The sequence below is a fragment of the Chiloscyllium punctatum genome, chromosome 17, assembly GCF_047496795.1.
Source record: "Chiloscyllium punctatum isolate Juve2018m chromosome 17, sChiPun1.3, whole genome shotgun sequence".
NCBI lineage: Eukaryota > Metazoa > Chordata > Chondrichthyes > Orectolobiformes > Hemiscylliidae > Chiloscyllium > Chiloscyllium punctatum.
Genome location: NC_092755.1, coordinates 73,227,688 through 73,242,545, shown reverse-complemented (window position 1 = coordinate 73,242,545; position 14,858 = coordinate 73,227,688). Strand labels below are relative to the sequence as shown.

Here is a 14,858-nt window from a genome sequence, read left to right as displayed (position 1 = left end):
TTCAGCCAGAAGTCCCAAATTGATGATACATCTCTGACTCCTCCAGTGGTCTCCAACGTCAGAAATACCAGTCTTCAGCCAATTTCATTCACTCCATATGTTATCAAGAAATAGTTGGAGGTACTGAATTCTACAAGGGCTATGAGCCCTGACAGCATTCCGGCAATAGTGCTAAAGACATGTGCTCCAAAGCTTGCTACTTCACTAGCCAAGCTGTTCCTGTATAGTTACAACACTGGAATCTACCCAACAGTGTTGAAGGTGTCCTGCTGTGTTCTGTACGTTAAAAAGCAGGAAATTCCAACCCAGCCAATTACTGTCCCATCAGTCTACTCTTGATCATCAACAAAGTGATGGAAGGTGTCATCAAAGTGCTATGCTGAGCAATGATCTGCTCAGTGATGCCCAGTTTGGGTTCTGCCAAGGCCACTGAGCTCCTGACCTCATTACATCCTTGGTTCAAATCAGGATAAAAGTGCTGAGTTCCAGAGGTGAGATGAGAATGACGGCCCTTGACATCAAGGCCTCGTTTGACCAAGTGGCATTGAGGAGCCCGAGCAAAACTGATATCAATGGGAAGCAGATGGGCAAGCTCTGCACTGGTTGGAGTCATACCTGGCATATAAGAAGGTGGTGATGATTGTTGGAGGTGAGGCATCTCAGCACCAGGACATTACTGCAGGAATTCCTCAGGTGCTGTCCCAGGTCTAGCCATCTTCAGCTACTTCATTAATGACCTCCCTCCATCATAAGGTCAGAAGTGGGGATGTTCACCAATGATTGCACAATGTTCAACACCATTTGCGATGACTAAGATACTAAAGCTGTCTATGTTCGAATGCAACGAGATCTGCACAGTATCCAGGCTTGGGCTGACAAGTGGCAAGTGACATTTATGCCCTACAAATGCTAGGTTGTAACCATCACCAATAAGAGACAATCTAATCACCAGCCCTTGACATTAAATGGTGTTACCATCAGTGAATCCCCCATTGTCAACATCCTGTGGTTTACCAACTGGACTCGCCACATAAATGCAGTGGCAACAAGATCAGACAAGAGGCTAGGAGTACTGTGGCGAGTAACTCACCTCCCGACTCTCCAAAGCCAGTCAACTGTCTACCAGGCACAAATCAAGAGTGTGATGGAATACTATCTACTTGCCGAGATAGGTGGAGCTCCAAAAGCACTTGAAGCTTGACACCATCCAGGGAAATGCAATCTGCTTGCTTGGTACCACTTCCGCAAGTATAAACTCCGTCCATCACTGATACTCAGTAGCAGCAGTATGAGCAATTTACAAAATGCACTTCAGAAATTCACCAAAGATCCTAGACAGAACCTTCCAAACCCCATGACCACTTCCATCTGGAATGACGAGGGGAGCAGGTACATGAGAATACCATCACCTACAAATTTCCCTTCATGCCTCTCCCTATCCTGACTTGGAAATATATCACCATTTCTTCATTGGGTCAAATCCTGGAATCCTGTCCCTAAGGGCATTGTGGGTCAGCCTACAGCACATAGCCTGCAGCGGTTCAAAAGGCAGCTCATCACCATCTTATCAAGGACAGCTAGATATGATCAATAAATGTTGGCCATGATGACCATGTCCCATAAGTGAATTTTTTAATAAAAATCTGAATCAGCAGTTCACAGTATTTTGAAACAAAATATGACATTGACTGTGGTAGACAGGCAGGAGGCTGAAAGAACACAGCAAGCCAGGCAACATCAGGAGGTGCAGAAGTCAACGTTTTGGGTGTAACCCTTCTTCAGGAATGGGGGTGGCTGTTGAGGGGAGCTGCAGATAAAGGGGGGAGCTGGGGGCAGGGTGGTGAAGTGGGAATAGGTGAAGACAGGTAGAGGGTAGAAGCTGGTTGATCAGTGGGAGGAAGGAATCTGGTAGGTGACAGGCAGCGGTGACAGGGAGGAGGAGGGGCTGGGAAGGGAGCTGGTTGGGGAGGGAAGTTATTTTAAATTGGACAACTCCGTGTTGAGTCCTCCAGACTGTAGGGTTCCCTGGTGGAAGATTAGGTGTTCGTCCAGTAGGTGCTCTGGTTTGTTTTGGTAATAGGTCAGGTCAGCAACAGGTCAGATGACCAAATGTTTGACCCACAAACAGTTTACCCACAAAAGAATGCCGAGAGTAAGATTAGGGCCAACCAAGGGCAATAGTGGGAAGTTGTGCATGGAGTCGGAAGAGATAGGGGAAGTGCTAAAGGAATATTTTTTGTCTGTGTTCACACTGGAAAAAATCAATGTTGTCGAGGAGAATACTGAGATACAGGCTACCAGATTAGACAGGATTGAGGTTCACAAGGAGGAGGTGTTAGCAATTAGGATTCTCTGGGAAGCCAGGGAGGACATTGCAGAGCCTTTGGCTTTGATCTTTATGTCATTATTGTCTGCAGGAATAGTACCAGAAGACTGGACGTGAGCAAATGTTGTCCCCTTGTTCAAGGAAAGTAGAGACAACCCTGATAATTATAATTTGGAGACGCCGGTGTTGGACTGGGGTGTACAAAGTTAAAAATCACACAACACCAGGTTATAGTCCAACAGGTTTAATTGGAAGCACACTCGCTTTCGGAGCGACGCTCCCTCATCAGGTGATTGTGGAGGGCTCAATCGTAACACAGAATTTATAGCAAAAATTTGCAGTGTGATGTAACTGAAATTATACATTGAAAAATTGATTGTCTGTTAAGCCTTTCATCTGTTAGAATACAGTGATAGTTTCACTTCTTTCATGTGTAAATCACAAAACCTTTTTTTTTAAGTTGCATTCTTGGGTTAGCTGTTAACAATGGTGATAGCTAGACAATATGTAGAAGGTGTTAGCCCCCTGTGTTCTCTATGACCTGATGTTTAGATTGATTCTAATCTAAAAAGTGAGATAACAGAGTTTTACATAAATTCATGCAGTTTTTGAGCTCCAAGTTCTACATGAATGTATGCAGTTTTTGAGCAAAGTGCAATGTAACTCTGCAAGTACAAATTCATCCCACAAAATATATGTGTGCATGTGGGTCTTTGTCTGTGTGTGTGTGTGTCTGGGGTAGGGGTTGTGAGTGTGAGAAAGTGTGTGTGTGTAGTGAGTGCAGAGTGTCTTAAGTCTGTGAGGGGGTGCATGTGGGAGTGTGTGTGTCTATAAGGGTGTGTGTGGGTGTCTGTGTGCGTATCTGTGTCCGTGTGCATGTGAGAGTGTGTGTGTGTGTAGGAATATCTGTGTGTGTGTGTGTAGTGCAATGGTGGTCACCTGTAATGTGACATGAACCCAAGGTCCCGGTTGAGGCCCTCCCTATGGTTACCGAACTTACCTATCAGCCTCTGCTCGGCCACTTTCCTCTGCTGCTTGTCCCGAAGTCCACCTTGGAGGATGGTCACCCGAAGGTCCGAGGCTGAATATCCTGGACCACTGAAGTGTTCCCCAACTGGGAGGGAACCCTCCTGTCTTTTGATTGTTGTGCGGTGCCCATTCATCTGTTGTCGTAGCCTTTGCTCAGTTTCCCCAATGTACCATGCCTCCGGGCATTCTTGCCTGCAACGTATAAGATAGACAACGTTGGCTGAGTTACATGAGTACCTCCCATGTACAAGGTGGGAGGTGTTCCCACACGTAATAGTGGTATCTATGTCCACACTCTGACACATCTTGCAGCATCCACCGTGACAGGGTTGTATGGAGTTGTCCCGAGAGCCGGGCATTTTGCTACGAACAATGATCTGTTTAAGGTTTGGCAGTTGTTTAAAGGCAAGTAGTGGAGATGTGGGGAAGGTCTTGGTGAGGTGCTCATCCTCAATGATAAGGTGTTGCAGGTCACGAAGAACATGGCGTAATTTTTCAGCCCCTGAAAAGTACAGAACAACGAAGGGTACCTGTCAGTTGCAGCACGTGTCTGTCTCCTGAGGAGGTCATTACAGATCCTTGCTGTGGCACGTCGGAACTGGCGGTTGATGAGTTAAGCATCGTACCCCGTTCTTGTGAGGGCATCCTTGAGTACTTCCAGGTGTCCGTCACGTTCCTTCTCATCTGAGCAGATCTGGTGTATGCGTAGGGCTTGTCCAAGGGGAATGGCTGTTTTAATATGTTTTGGGTGGAAGCTGGAGAGGTGTAGCATTGTGAGGTTGTCTGTGGGTTTGCAGTAGAGTGTGGTGCTGAGGTGTCCGTCCTTGATGGAGATGCACGTGTCCAAGAATGAGACAGACGGTCGAGAGTAGTCCATGGTGAGTTTGATGGTGGGATGAAACTTGTTGATGTCACTGTGTAGTTTTATCAGTGATTCCTCGCCATAGGTCCAGAGGAAGAAAATATCATCAATGTACCTGGTGTACAATGTTGGTTGGAGGTCCTGCATAGAGAAGAAATCTTGTTTGAAGCTGTGCATAAAAATGTTGGCATATTGGGGTGCAAATTTGGTCCCCATGGCTGTTCCGTGTGTCTGGATGAAGAATTGGTTGTCAAAAGTGAAGACATTATGATCGAGGATAAAGCGAATGAGTTGTAGGATGGTGTTTGGAGACTGGCAGTTGTTGGTGTTGAGTACTGAGGCTGTTGCCGCGATGCCATCCTTGTGGGGGATGCTGGTGTAGAGTGTGGAAACGTCCATTGTGACGAGGAATGTTCCCGGTTCGACTGGTCCGTGGGTGCTGAGTTTCTGTAAGAAATCTGTAGTGTCGCAACAGAAGCTGGAGATCCCCTGTACAATAGGTTTCAAGATGCCTTCCACATTACCAGAGAGATTCTCACATAGGGTCCCATTGCCCGACACGATGGGACGTCCCGGTATGTTGGCTTTGTGTACCTTTGGAAGGCAGTAGAAGTCGCCTACACAAAAAGGAAATGGTGTGAGGGCGCGTAGGGAACTCTGAAGGACTGGATCCAAAGTTCTGATCAGTGTATTTAATTCACAGGTGTGTTCTTTGGTCGGATCAGCTGGTAGTTGCCTGTAGTGTTCCTGGTTGTTCAGTTGTCGGTACACTTCCTTGCAGTAATCTGTTCTATTCTGAATGACAATGGCTCCTCCTTTATCTGCTGGTTTGATGACAACGTTGTCATTGGTTTTGAGAGCCTGGATGGCATTGCGCTGTGAACGGGTGATGGTTTGCTCTACCTTGTGGGTACGGCTGATGAATCTGGCATTTATATATTTCCTGACAGTTTAAGCATACATGTCAAGCCCAGGGCAGCGGCCCTCCGGTGGGGTCCATGTTGACACCTTCTTTGGTCGCTCCTCGACAGATCCCTGTGATGACTGTTCTAGTTCATCAGTGGGATCACTGCCAGCACCTTGAAAGAATTCCCGGAGTCTCATTCGTCTGATGAACTCCTCTGTGTCTGCTGCAAGAACCAACGGGTCCATTTTGGTGGTGGGGCAGAAGTTGAGACCCCTACTCAGGACTTCAATCTCTTCCGGTCGAAGAGTGTGGTCCGATAAGTTGATAATAGACTTCGCAGTGATAATGTTGTCTACTGTGGTTCCAGGGTGGGCTTTGCTATTACTGGTGAAAATGCCAAGCTTCTCCAGTTTTTTGTTCTTGCTGTGCATGTACGTGGTGTAGTTTTGTTGCCTTGTCTGTTTGGCAACATCATGTAATTGTACTGATGTATCCTGAGTGCAGGCACTGAGTGTGGACTCCATCTGAATTTCAAGGTTGTGGCGCCTGCTGTAGAGTGGTGCACAAGATGATTGAGAAGTTTACGAGAGGTGGGGTGGCAAAGTCTCTCTGCATAGTCTGTGTTGTAGCTCGACTTAAGTGGGTTCGTGATCCATAATCCTTTCGGGATCTTTCCTGCTTGCCTGCATTCCTGTAGAAACTTGATGTCTGTGTCGATATGTGCAATCTTCTTGGAGATCCTCTCCACTTTAAGCCGACGGTTAATGGTGTCGATAGTAGTCATGATTTGGAGATGCCGGTGTTGGACTGGGTTGTACAAAGTTAAAAATCACACAGTTACATCACACTGCAAAGTTTTGCTATAAATTCTGTGTTACGATCGAACCCTCCACTATCACCTGATGAAGGAGCGTCGCTCCGAAAGCTAGTGTGCTTCCAATTAAACCTGTTGGACTATAACCTGGTGTTGTGTGATTTTTAACTGATAATTATAGATCAGTGAGCCTTACTTCGGTTGTGGGTCAAGTGTTGGGAAAGATTATGAGAGATAGGATTAATAATAATCTATAAAGGAATAAATTGATTAGGGATAGTCAACATGGTTTAGTGAAGGGTAGATCATGCCTCACAAACCTTATTGAATTCTTTGAGAAGGTGACCAAACAGGTGGATGAGGGCAAAGTGGTTGATGTGGTGTATATGGATTTCTGTAAGGTGTTTGATAAGGTTCCCCATGGTAGGCTAATGCAGAAAATGTGGAGGCATGGGATTGAGGGTGATTTAGCGGTCCACTGCTGTTAGTCATTTTTATAAATGACCTGGATAAGAGCGTAGAAGGATTTAAATTTGCAGATGACACTCAGGTTGGTGGAGTTGTGGACAGTGCGGAAGGAAGTTGCATGTTATAGAGGGACGTAGATAAGCTGCAGAGCTGGACTGAGAAATGGCAAATAAGAGTTTAATGCGGGAAAGTGTGAGGTGGTTCACTTTGGAAGGAACAACAGGAATGCAGAATACTGGACTAATGGTAAATTCTTGGCAGCGTAGATGAACAGAGAGATCTTGGTGTTATGTACATAGATCCCTGAAAGTTGCCACCCAGGTTGATACAGTTGTTAAAAAGGCGTACGGTGTGTTAGCATTTATTGGTAGAGGGATTATGTTTCGGAGCCACAATGTCATGTTGCTACTGTGCAAACTCTGGTGTGGCCAAACTTGGAGGATTGCGTAGTTTTGGTCACCTCATTATAGGAAGGATGTGGAAGCTTTGGAAAGGGTTCAAAGGAGATTTACCAGGACATTGCCTGGTATGGAGGGAAGGTGTATTGAGGAAAGGCTGAGGGACTTGAGGCTGTTTTCATTAGAGAGAAGGTGGTTGAGAGCTGACTTAATTGAGGCACATAAAGATAACCAGAGAGTTAGATGGGATGGACAGTGAGAGCCTTTTTTCTTGGATGATCATGGCTAGCATGAGTGGACATAGCTTTAAATTGAGGAGTGATAGATTAGGACAGATGTCAGAGGTAGTTTCTTTACTCAGAATAGTAGGGATGTGGAATGCCCTCCCTGCAACAGTAGTAGACTCACCAACTTTAAGGGTATTTATGTGGTCATTGGATAAGCATATGATGAAAATGGAATAGTGTAGAATGGTTCTATAGATTGGTGCAATATTTAGGGCCGAAGGGCCTGTACTGCGCTGTAATGTTCTATGTTCTAACTGTTTGGTCAAAGAGGTAGGTTTTATGTTGTGTCTTAAAGGGGGAAAGTGTGGAAAAGGAGCAAGATCTGTAGGAAGGGTCCTCTGAAGCCTGGGGCCGAGATAATGAAGGCACAGCCATCATTCGTAGAGCAATTAAAATCGGTTACAAAACATGTCAGATTTAGAAGAGCACACATGTCACAAAGGTTTGTGCGGCTGGAGGAGATTACAGAAATGGAGAGGGATAAGACCATATCGGGATTTGAAAACCAGGAAAAGAATTTTAAAATTGGGATCTTATTTGACTAAGATGATCTATGTCATCATCGATAGGGAACAAAAGTGGAAGTGCAGGTCTTGTTGATCAAATCATTAACTGCAAAAATGTTGTGAGCAGAGAAGCAGGAGTTCAGCTAGGATTCTGGAAGTGGAGTTGTCTGTGAATTGGGCGTTAATTTCTTTCTGAGGAAAATATAGATGGATTGGGTATGGAAGAGGAATGTGCGTAGTGAGGGATACAAGAAAATATCAGAGTTTACTTAACAGGGTTGATATGGGATAAGCAGGACTGTGGAATGGTTTGAATTTGGATTGGAGAGTTTACATGATAGAAAAGATTCAGGAAGGATAAGAAAGCAGTGAGCTCAGGAGAGAGAACTTATGATGCCACTAAAGATGAGAAATCATTGTGAGCGTGTAAAGAAACAGGAGTAAAGGATTATCATCTCCTAACTTCAATGTCTTGTATGTTGGTTCATTTTTGAATGTACTGAGGCCACGAAAGAAGAAATATAAATGCAAGTTTTTCTTTTAATTCTTCCATTTCAATGAATAATGAAGGACACCTGTAGACTTGTAAAGGGTGAGTCTTTGCCTTTTTGTCGTGTCTCCTCTCACAAGTTGTACAATACAAAGCATATTGCTCCTAACGTAAAGTATTCAATGGTGAAATTGTTAGTCAGTAAAATGTTTATCCAGGTATTATACACTTAATCCTCCTGGTACTTTCAACAGCACATGCAGGAAATGCTGATATGATTCAGCCTGGATTGATTCCACTGCAGCCCAATCTGGACTTCATGGACACTTTTGAACCTTTCCAAGGTAAGATTTGCACAAGCACCTTGAATCTTAAAAAGTGGTAGGTTACGTACTCAACTAAGGAAATTTTTACTTACCTGATGCTGTTTTATTGAATTTTTGCTGAATACATTCATGGTAGAAAACTGATATTATGGAGAAACATCAGAAGGTATGTGATGCCTTGTTGATCATTTTTACATTTCTATAAAACAGACTAACATTTTGGGATCCGCTTTGACTTTAGTAGTTAGACCTACATCAATTACAATTATTGGCTCAGTTTGAAATAGCATCTAATATTTATTGATCCTGATCAGCTATACAACCCACTCCAGGTTCAGGAATATTTTCTCAGGTTTTACAGATTTCATTACATTTATCAAAGCCAGCACAAAGCAGGTGATACTTAATAAGATAGTAGTTTGCAGCCTATTGATGTTAGAATGCCAGTTCATGACATTGTTTGACTGGGCACCAGTCTCTTGTTTGTCTTTGATATTCCTTTTTGTGCATTGATTGACTAAAATACAGCCCTTATTGACCCTTGCTAGCCAATATCCCTGGTCAGACTTGGATTGCCTAGGAAGTCAATGTCTAATTGCTTTCTTTAAAAGTACTGGTCATCTTAATAATATCACTTCCTGCAATTTCCTCATTTAATTTTTGGAATGCCAATAATTTTATAAGATCAGCCCTTTTAGACCTTTACCAAAATAAATTGGCACCAGTGAAGAATTAATGTAACTGTTTAGAGTATGTAGTGTCACCTCCTAATGATTAACTATCATGAATTGATACATCTGATTGATTTTGGAGAACAATGTGCATCTTTCACTGTGACAGCCATGTGTAATGCCACAATAACTGTTAATGTCTAAAATGAAAGTTTAAAATGACCATACAACGTATTATAGATATGTCTATAACAAATGGTTAGCCCAATTGGCTGTACAGTTGGTTTGCAATGCAGTTTGATGCCAGCAGTGTGGGTTCACTTTCTGTACCAGCACGAAGGTCTTGCTTTCTCAACCTTGCCCTTTGCTTGAGACGTGATGATCCTTCAGTTAATCATGTCACCTGCACTCTTTAATGAGAGAGTAACCTGATGGTTGTCAAATGACTTTATTGTAAGTTACCATTTTAAAACATCACCATGTCTTTGGGTTATAGTTGTGTCTGCTTCTGAGCCTTTACAGATCTATCAAGCTAGGTTTACATTGGCTTGAATTATAAAATAGCAAGAAGGCAATAAATCTTAACTTTGGTCTGACCTTATGGTTTCTTCTGTACAGGAACTATTTAATAACTAACCATAATTAAACAGAATATAATTTATTCCTGTCATACTTAATCAAATTAGTGATTAATTATTCAAAGATAACTCAGTCCTGCACCAAAGCTGGTTTTGTGATGATTATACACACCAGTTTCAGTTTACTTGGTTGTGCACTTTCCCACTTTGACTACCAATTTAAGTTTGCCTTACTGACTTGGCTTCAGTGGGGGCGGAGGTTACAAAATGTTCAGATACTTTGGAAAAGTTACAAAGTCCTTTCTGCTGTTGGCTTCATGAAGGGGGAATCACACCTGACAAAGTTATTATAATTATTTGAAGAGGTTACAAGCAGGATAGACAAAGGGGAAGCCAGTAGATGCAATCTACTTGGATTTCTAAGGGACGTTCGGTGTTTGGGGTATTTTAAGCATGGACAACCAATTGGCAAACTAATAGTTAAGAGAATTGAGATAAAGGGGGGCATTTTCAGATGGCAGTCTGTAACTATTAGAGGGCCACAGGGATCCGTACTGAGGCCACAGTTATTTGCAGTATATAGTGTATGACTTGGATATGGGAACCAAAGTTTCTATTTCCACATTTAAGGATCACTCAAAAATAGATGGGAAGACAACTGGTGAGAATGACACACAATAACTGCAGAGGGATATAGATGTGAGTAGCAAATGTCTGGTCAATAAATATTAATTGGTAAAATGTGAGGTTATGCATTTTGTTTGGAAGAATAGAGGAGATGAATATAATTTTAAATAGGGAAAGACTGCAGAGGCTGCAGCAGAGAGGGATTTTGGATCCTTTTTCATGAATCACAAACAGCTAGCATATAATAGGAAGAATAATGGAATTTTTATTTCCAAAAGAATGGAGTATAAAAATAGGAAACTCTTGTTAAAATTATGCAAGCTAGCTAGTCAGACCATAGTTGGAGCTGAAAATGTGTTGCTGGAAAAGCGCAGCAGGTCAGGCAGCATCCAAGGAACAGGAGAATCGACGTTTTGGGTATGAATCTATCTTCAGGAGAAGGCTCATGCCGAAACATTGATTTTCCTGCTCCTTGGATGCTGCCTGACCTGCTGCACTTTTCCAGCAACACATTTTCAGCTCTGATCTCCAACATCTCCTAGAAGACCATAGTTAGAATACTGCGAACAATTCTGGTCCCCTTATCTCAGGAAAGATATACTAGCATTGGAGGCAGTTCCAAGAAGATTCATTAGCTTGACCTCTGATATGGAGGGATTTTCTAATGAAGGGAGGTTTAGAATGTTGGGCTGGTGCTCATTGGAATTTAGAAGAATCAGAAGCAACCTTATTGAAACAGACATGATTCTTAGAGACTTGTAGATATGGAGAGGTTGTTCCTGCTTGTAGGAGAGTCTAGAAACAGAAGGCATAATCTTGGAATAAATGAGTACTCATTGAAGGGGAATGAAGAAATTATTTTCTCAGATTCTGTGGAATTCTTTACTGCAGAGAGATGCAAGAGGCTGGGTTGTTAAGAATATTAGGGTGTGAGGTGGACAATTTTTTTAATCAGTAAGGAAATCAAAGCTTGTTGGGAAAAAGGCAGGAAAGTGAATCTGAGGATTACCAGTGATGATTTCATTGAATGGTGAAGCTGACTTCATGGGCCAAATGGCCCACTTTTTCTTTCTTATACCTCCAATGGCTTTTTGTCAATTGTGTTACTGGAATAAAATTTTCCCTTCTTCATGGCTGATTCTGTAAATTGCATGTTCATGTGGAAGAGTTTGGTTTTGCAATATTCTTTTTTTTTTCTTTTCAATATTGCAAAGTATGACATTTATATGGGACTTTTTTCCCCCCAAAGTAATACTGGTATAACTGTTATCCAAGGTCACATTACATTGAAACTACTTCTGTGGAAATATGTGATTACATGGGATATTGCGGTTGTGAATGATACTAAAACTGAACTTCTTAATTATAGATTTGTTTCCCTCGACCCGTTTCCCATCTTTGGTTGGCAGCCAGTTCTCACCACCCACGCCATCTGTACCTTCTGTCACTTCTCTAGGTGCCAGCAGTTCACCACCACAGGTAATATTTTTGTTTCTGTATGTACCGTACGTGTAATGCGATAGCTGGTCTTTCTGTCTCCCCTGTGTGCATTTTGCAAACTACAAGAGCTGCGTTTCAAAATGAAAGTAGTGAACTAAGTTTTATTAGTGGGGTCACACAGTCTATTTTCAAAGTAATTATTTTTACACTATTGAAAAGGGAATTTAAGGATGGAAAATAGGTCTCCATTATAGGTGGTAAACTTTCTGTCTCTGTCTTGCACATACTGTTCAAAGTTATTTGCTGCAGCTTCTGCTTTAGCACTGCTTCTCACGCAAGCAGTTTGATTTTCACAACAGCCTGAATCATTTAGACACAAAATAGTACTTTTACTCTCCTTGCTATAGCCTGAGTATACCAATTACCTAACATTAACTTATCATTAAATGGCTGCAGTCAGCTGTTCTGTTGGGTGAGTTCTCCCGATTCTGCAACTAAGGGTGACATTTGTATTTTACAACAATTCCTTTAGCTGGAAATATTGCCTAGCTGCACCATTCAGATAAAATTATTTTTCTGGATTTATTTACTAACAACCTGATGCATATAGGCTTAGACAAGATGTACTATAGGAACATCAGCAGCATGCTCAATTAGTTTAACTGTTCAGGAGAAGTTCCCAGCAGTTTTCATGAGATCTGTTGAGTATCAACCACATAAGGTTTGTGTGTCAAGTTGAAATTAATAGCTCTATGATCTGGCATTTATATGTTGCTTCTGTCTTAAAGGAAACAGTCTCTTTATGATTGGTGTTTGTTTTTGCCAAGTTTGGAACAGTTTTTGGCTTTCAATGATCAGCCCAGTTTTATTTAGTACTGCACATTTGGAAAGTTGATTGTTACTCACGGATAGAGTTGATGGTGGTAGAGAAGAGAATTCCAGTCGACCAATTAATTCAAATTGAAATGAGCAACAAAGTTTTGCTTCAATCCATTTTGTATTGGTTTAGTTTGTGAAGTGTGGTCTGTAAAAAGGGAAATGTAAATTTCTGTTATGGCCCAATGAGATTTTTTGAAGAGGAAGATGCATTCGGTAGTGGTTATGACATTATTATTGTAAAGAATAGCAATCGAATGTATGTGTATTATTAGGAGTAAGAAGTTGGTTTGAAGCCTTAACATTTTTAACAAGTTGGGCTTTACATGTTACTCTGTGTCTAAGCTTTTTTTAAAATTCTATTTCTATTTCTCAACTGTCCTCCTTAATTTATTTAAAAATAACTTTTTGTCACAAAGATATGTACCTGGTTGAGTTTCCTAAGTGGAAATGACATACAGATAGGATTTATTGATAGACAAATCCTGTCTATTTTTCATTGTTATTTTTAAATTGGAAATAGTTTCCTTCAGCTGCTCCTGGAAGCTTTCAAACTGCATTTGGAATTGTTAAGATTGACATTTATCTGCAGATGAATTGCTAAAGTCCATTCTGTGTAACGCAAACTGAATGAAGATAGTGAAGCAAGGAACAGGGAGAGAGAGGAGTTGAACACGTGGCTACAGGGATGGTGCAGGAGGGAGGGTTTTGGATTCTTGGATAATTGGGGCTTTTTCTGGGGTAGGTGGGACCTCTACAAGCAGGATGGTCTTCATCTGAACCAGAGGGGTACCAATATCCTGGGGGGAAAATTCGCTAAGGCTATTGGGGTGGGTTTAAACTAATCCAGCAGGGGGATAGGAACCAAAATTGTAGTTTAAGTTTCGAAAAGGTTGAGAGTAGAGAGGTCCAAAATCAAGTTTCAGGGATGCAAGATGGCACCGGCAAGCAAGAAGTTGGTTTGAAGTGTGTCTACTTCAACGCCAGGAGCATCCGGAATAAAGTGGGTGAATTTGCAGCATGGGTTGGTACCTGAGACTTCGATGTTGTGGCCATTTCGGAGACATGGTTAGAGCAGGGACAGGAATAGTTGTTGCAGGTTCCAGGATTTAGATGTTTCAGTAAGAACAGAGAAGATGGTAAAAGAGGGGGAGGTGAGGCATTGTTGGTCAAGGACAGTATTACAGTTGCAGAAAGGATGTTTGGGGACTCGTCAACTGAGGTAGTATGGGCTGAAGTTAGAAACCGGAAAGGAGAGGTCACCCTGTTGGGAGTTTTGTATAGGTCTCCGAATAGTTCCAGAGATATAGAGGAAAGGATAACAAAGATGATTCTCGATAGGAGTGAGAGAAACAGGGTAGTTGTCATGGGGGACTTCAACTTTCCAAATATTGACTGGGAACACTATAGTGTGAGTACTATAGATGGGTCAGTTTTTGTCTAGTGTGTGCAGGAGGGCTTCCTGACACAGTATGTAGACAGGCTAACAAGGGGCGAAGCCACATTAGATTTGGTACTGGGTAATGAGTCCGGCCAGATGTTAGATTTAGAAGTAGGTGAGCACTTTGGTGATAGCGATCACAATTCTGTTATGTTTACTTTAGTGATAGAAAGGAATAGGTGTATACCACTGGGCAGGAGTTACAGCCGGGGGAAAGGCAATTACGATGCGATTATGCAAGATTTAGGAAGCATAGCATGGAGAAGGAAACTGGAGGGAATAGGCACATTAGAAATGTGGAGCTTATTCAAGGAAAAGCTACTGTGTGCCCTAGATAGGTATATACCTGTCAGGCAGGGAGGAAGCTGTAGAGCACGGGAGTCGTGGTTTACGAAGGAAGTGGAATCTCTGGTCAAGAGGAAGAAGACGGCTTATGTTAGGATGAGATGTGAAGGCTCAGTTAGGGCACTTGAGGGTTACAAGGTATCTAGGAAAGACCTAAAGAGAGAGCTCAGAAGAGCCAGGAGGAGACATGAGAAGTTGTTTGCGGATAGGATCAGGGTAAACCCTAAGGCTTTCTATAGGTATTTAAGGAATAAAAGAACGACAAGAATAAGATTAGGGCCATTCAAGGATAATAGTGGGAAGTTGTGTGTGGAGTCAGAGGAGATGGGGGAAACACTAAATGAATATTTTTCAACAGTATTCATTCTAGAAAATGACAATGTTGTCGAGGAGATTACTGAGATACAGGCTACTAGACTAGGTGTGATTGAGGTTCACAAGTAGGAGGTATTGGAAATCCTGCAGAG

General features: G+C 42.2%; 1 protein-coding gene across 2 annotated transcripts in view; it reads left to right on the top strand.

Moving 5' to 3' along the window:
* The window catches only part of mlxip (MLX interacting protein), a 132,917-nt gene that overhangs the window by 51,407 nt on the left and 66,652 nt on the right, over window positions 1-14,858 (top strand). For both annotated transcript variants that reach the window (XM_072587443.1, XM_072587444.1), the window contains exons 7-8: window positions 8,342-8,431; window positions 11,659-11,768. In XM_072587443.1, coding sequence (XP_072443544.1) covers window positions 8,342-8,431; window positions 11,659-11,768 — 200 coding nt within the window. The remainder of the gene's footprint in view (window positions 1-8,341; window positions 8,432-11,658; window positions 11,769-14,858) is intronic.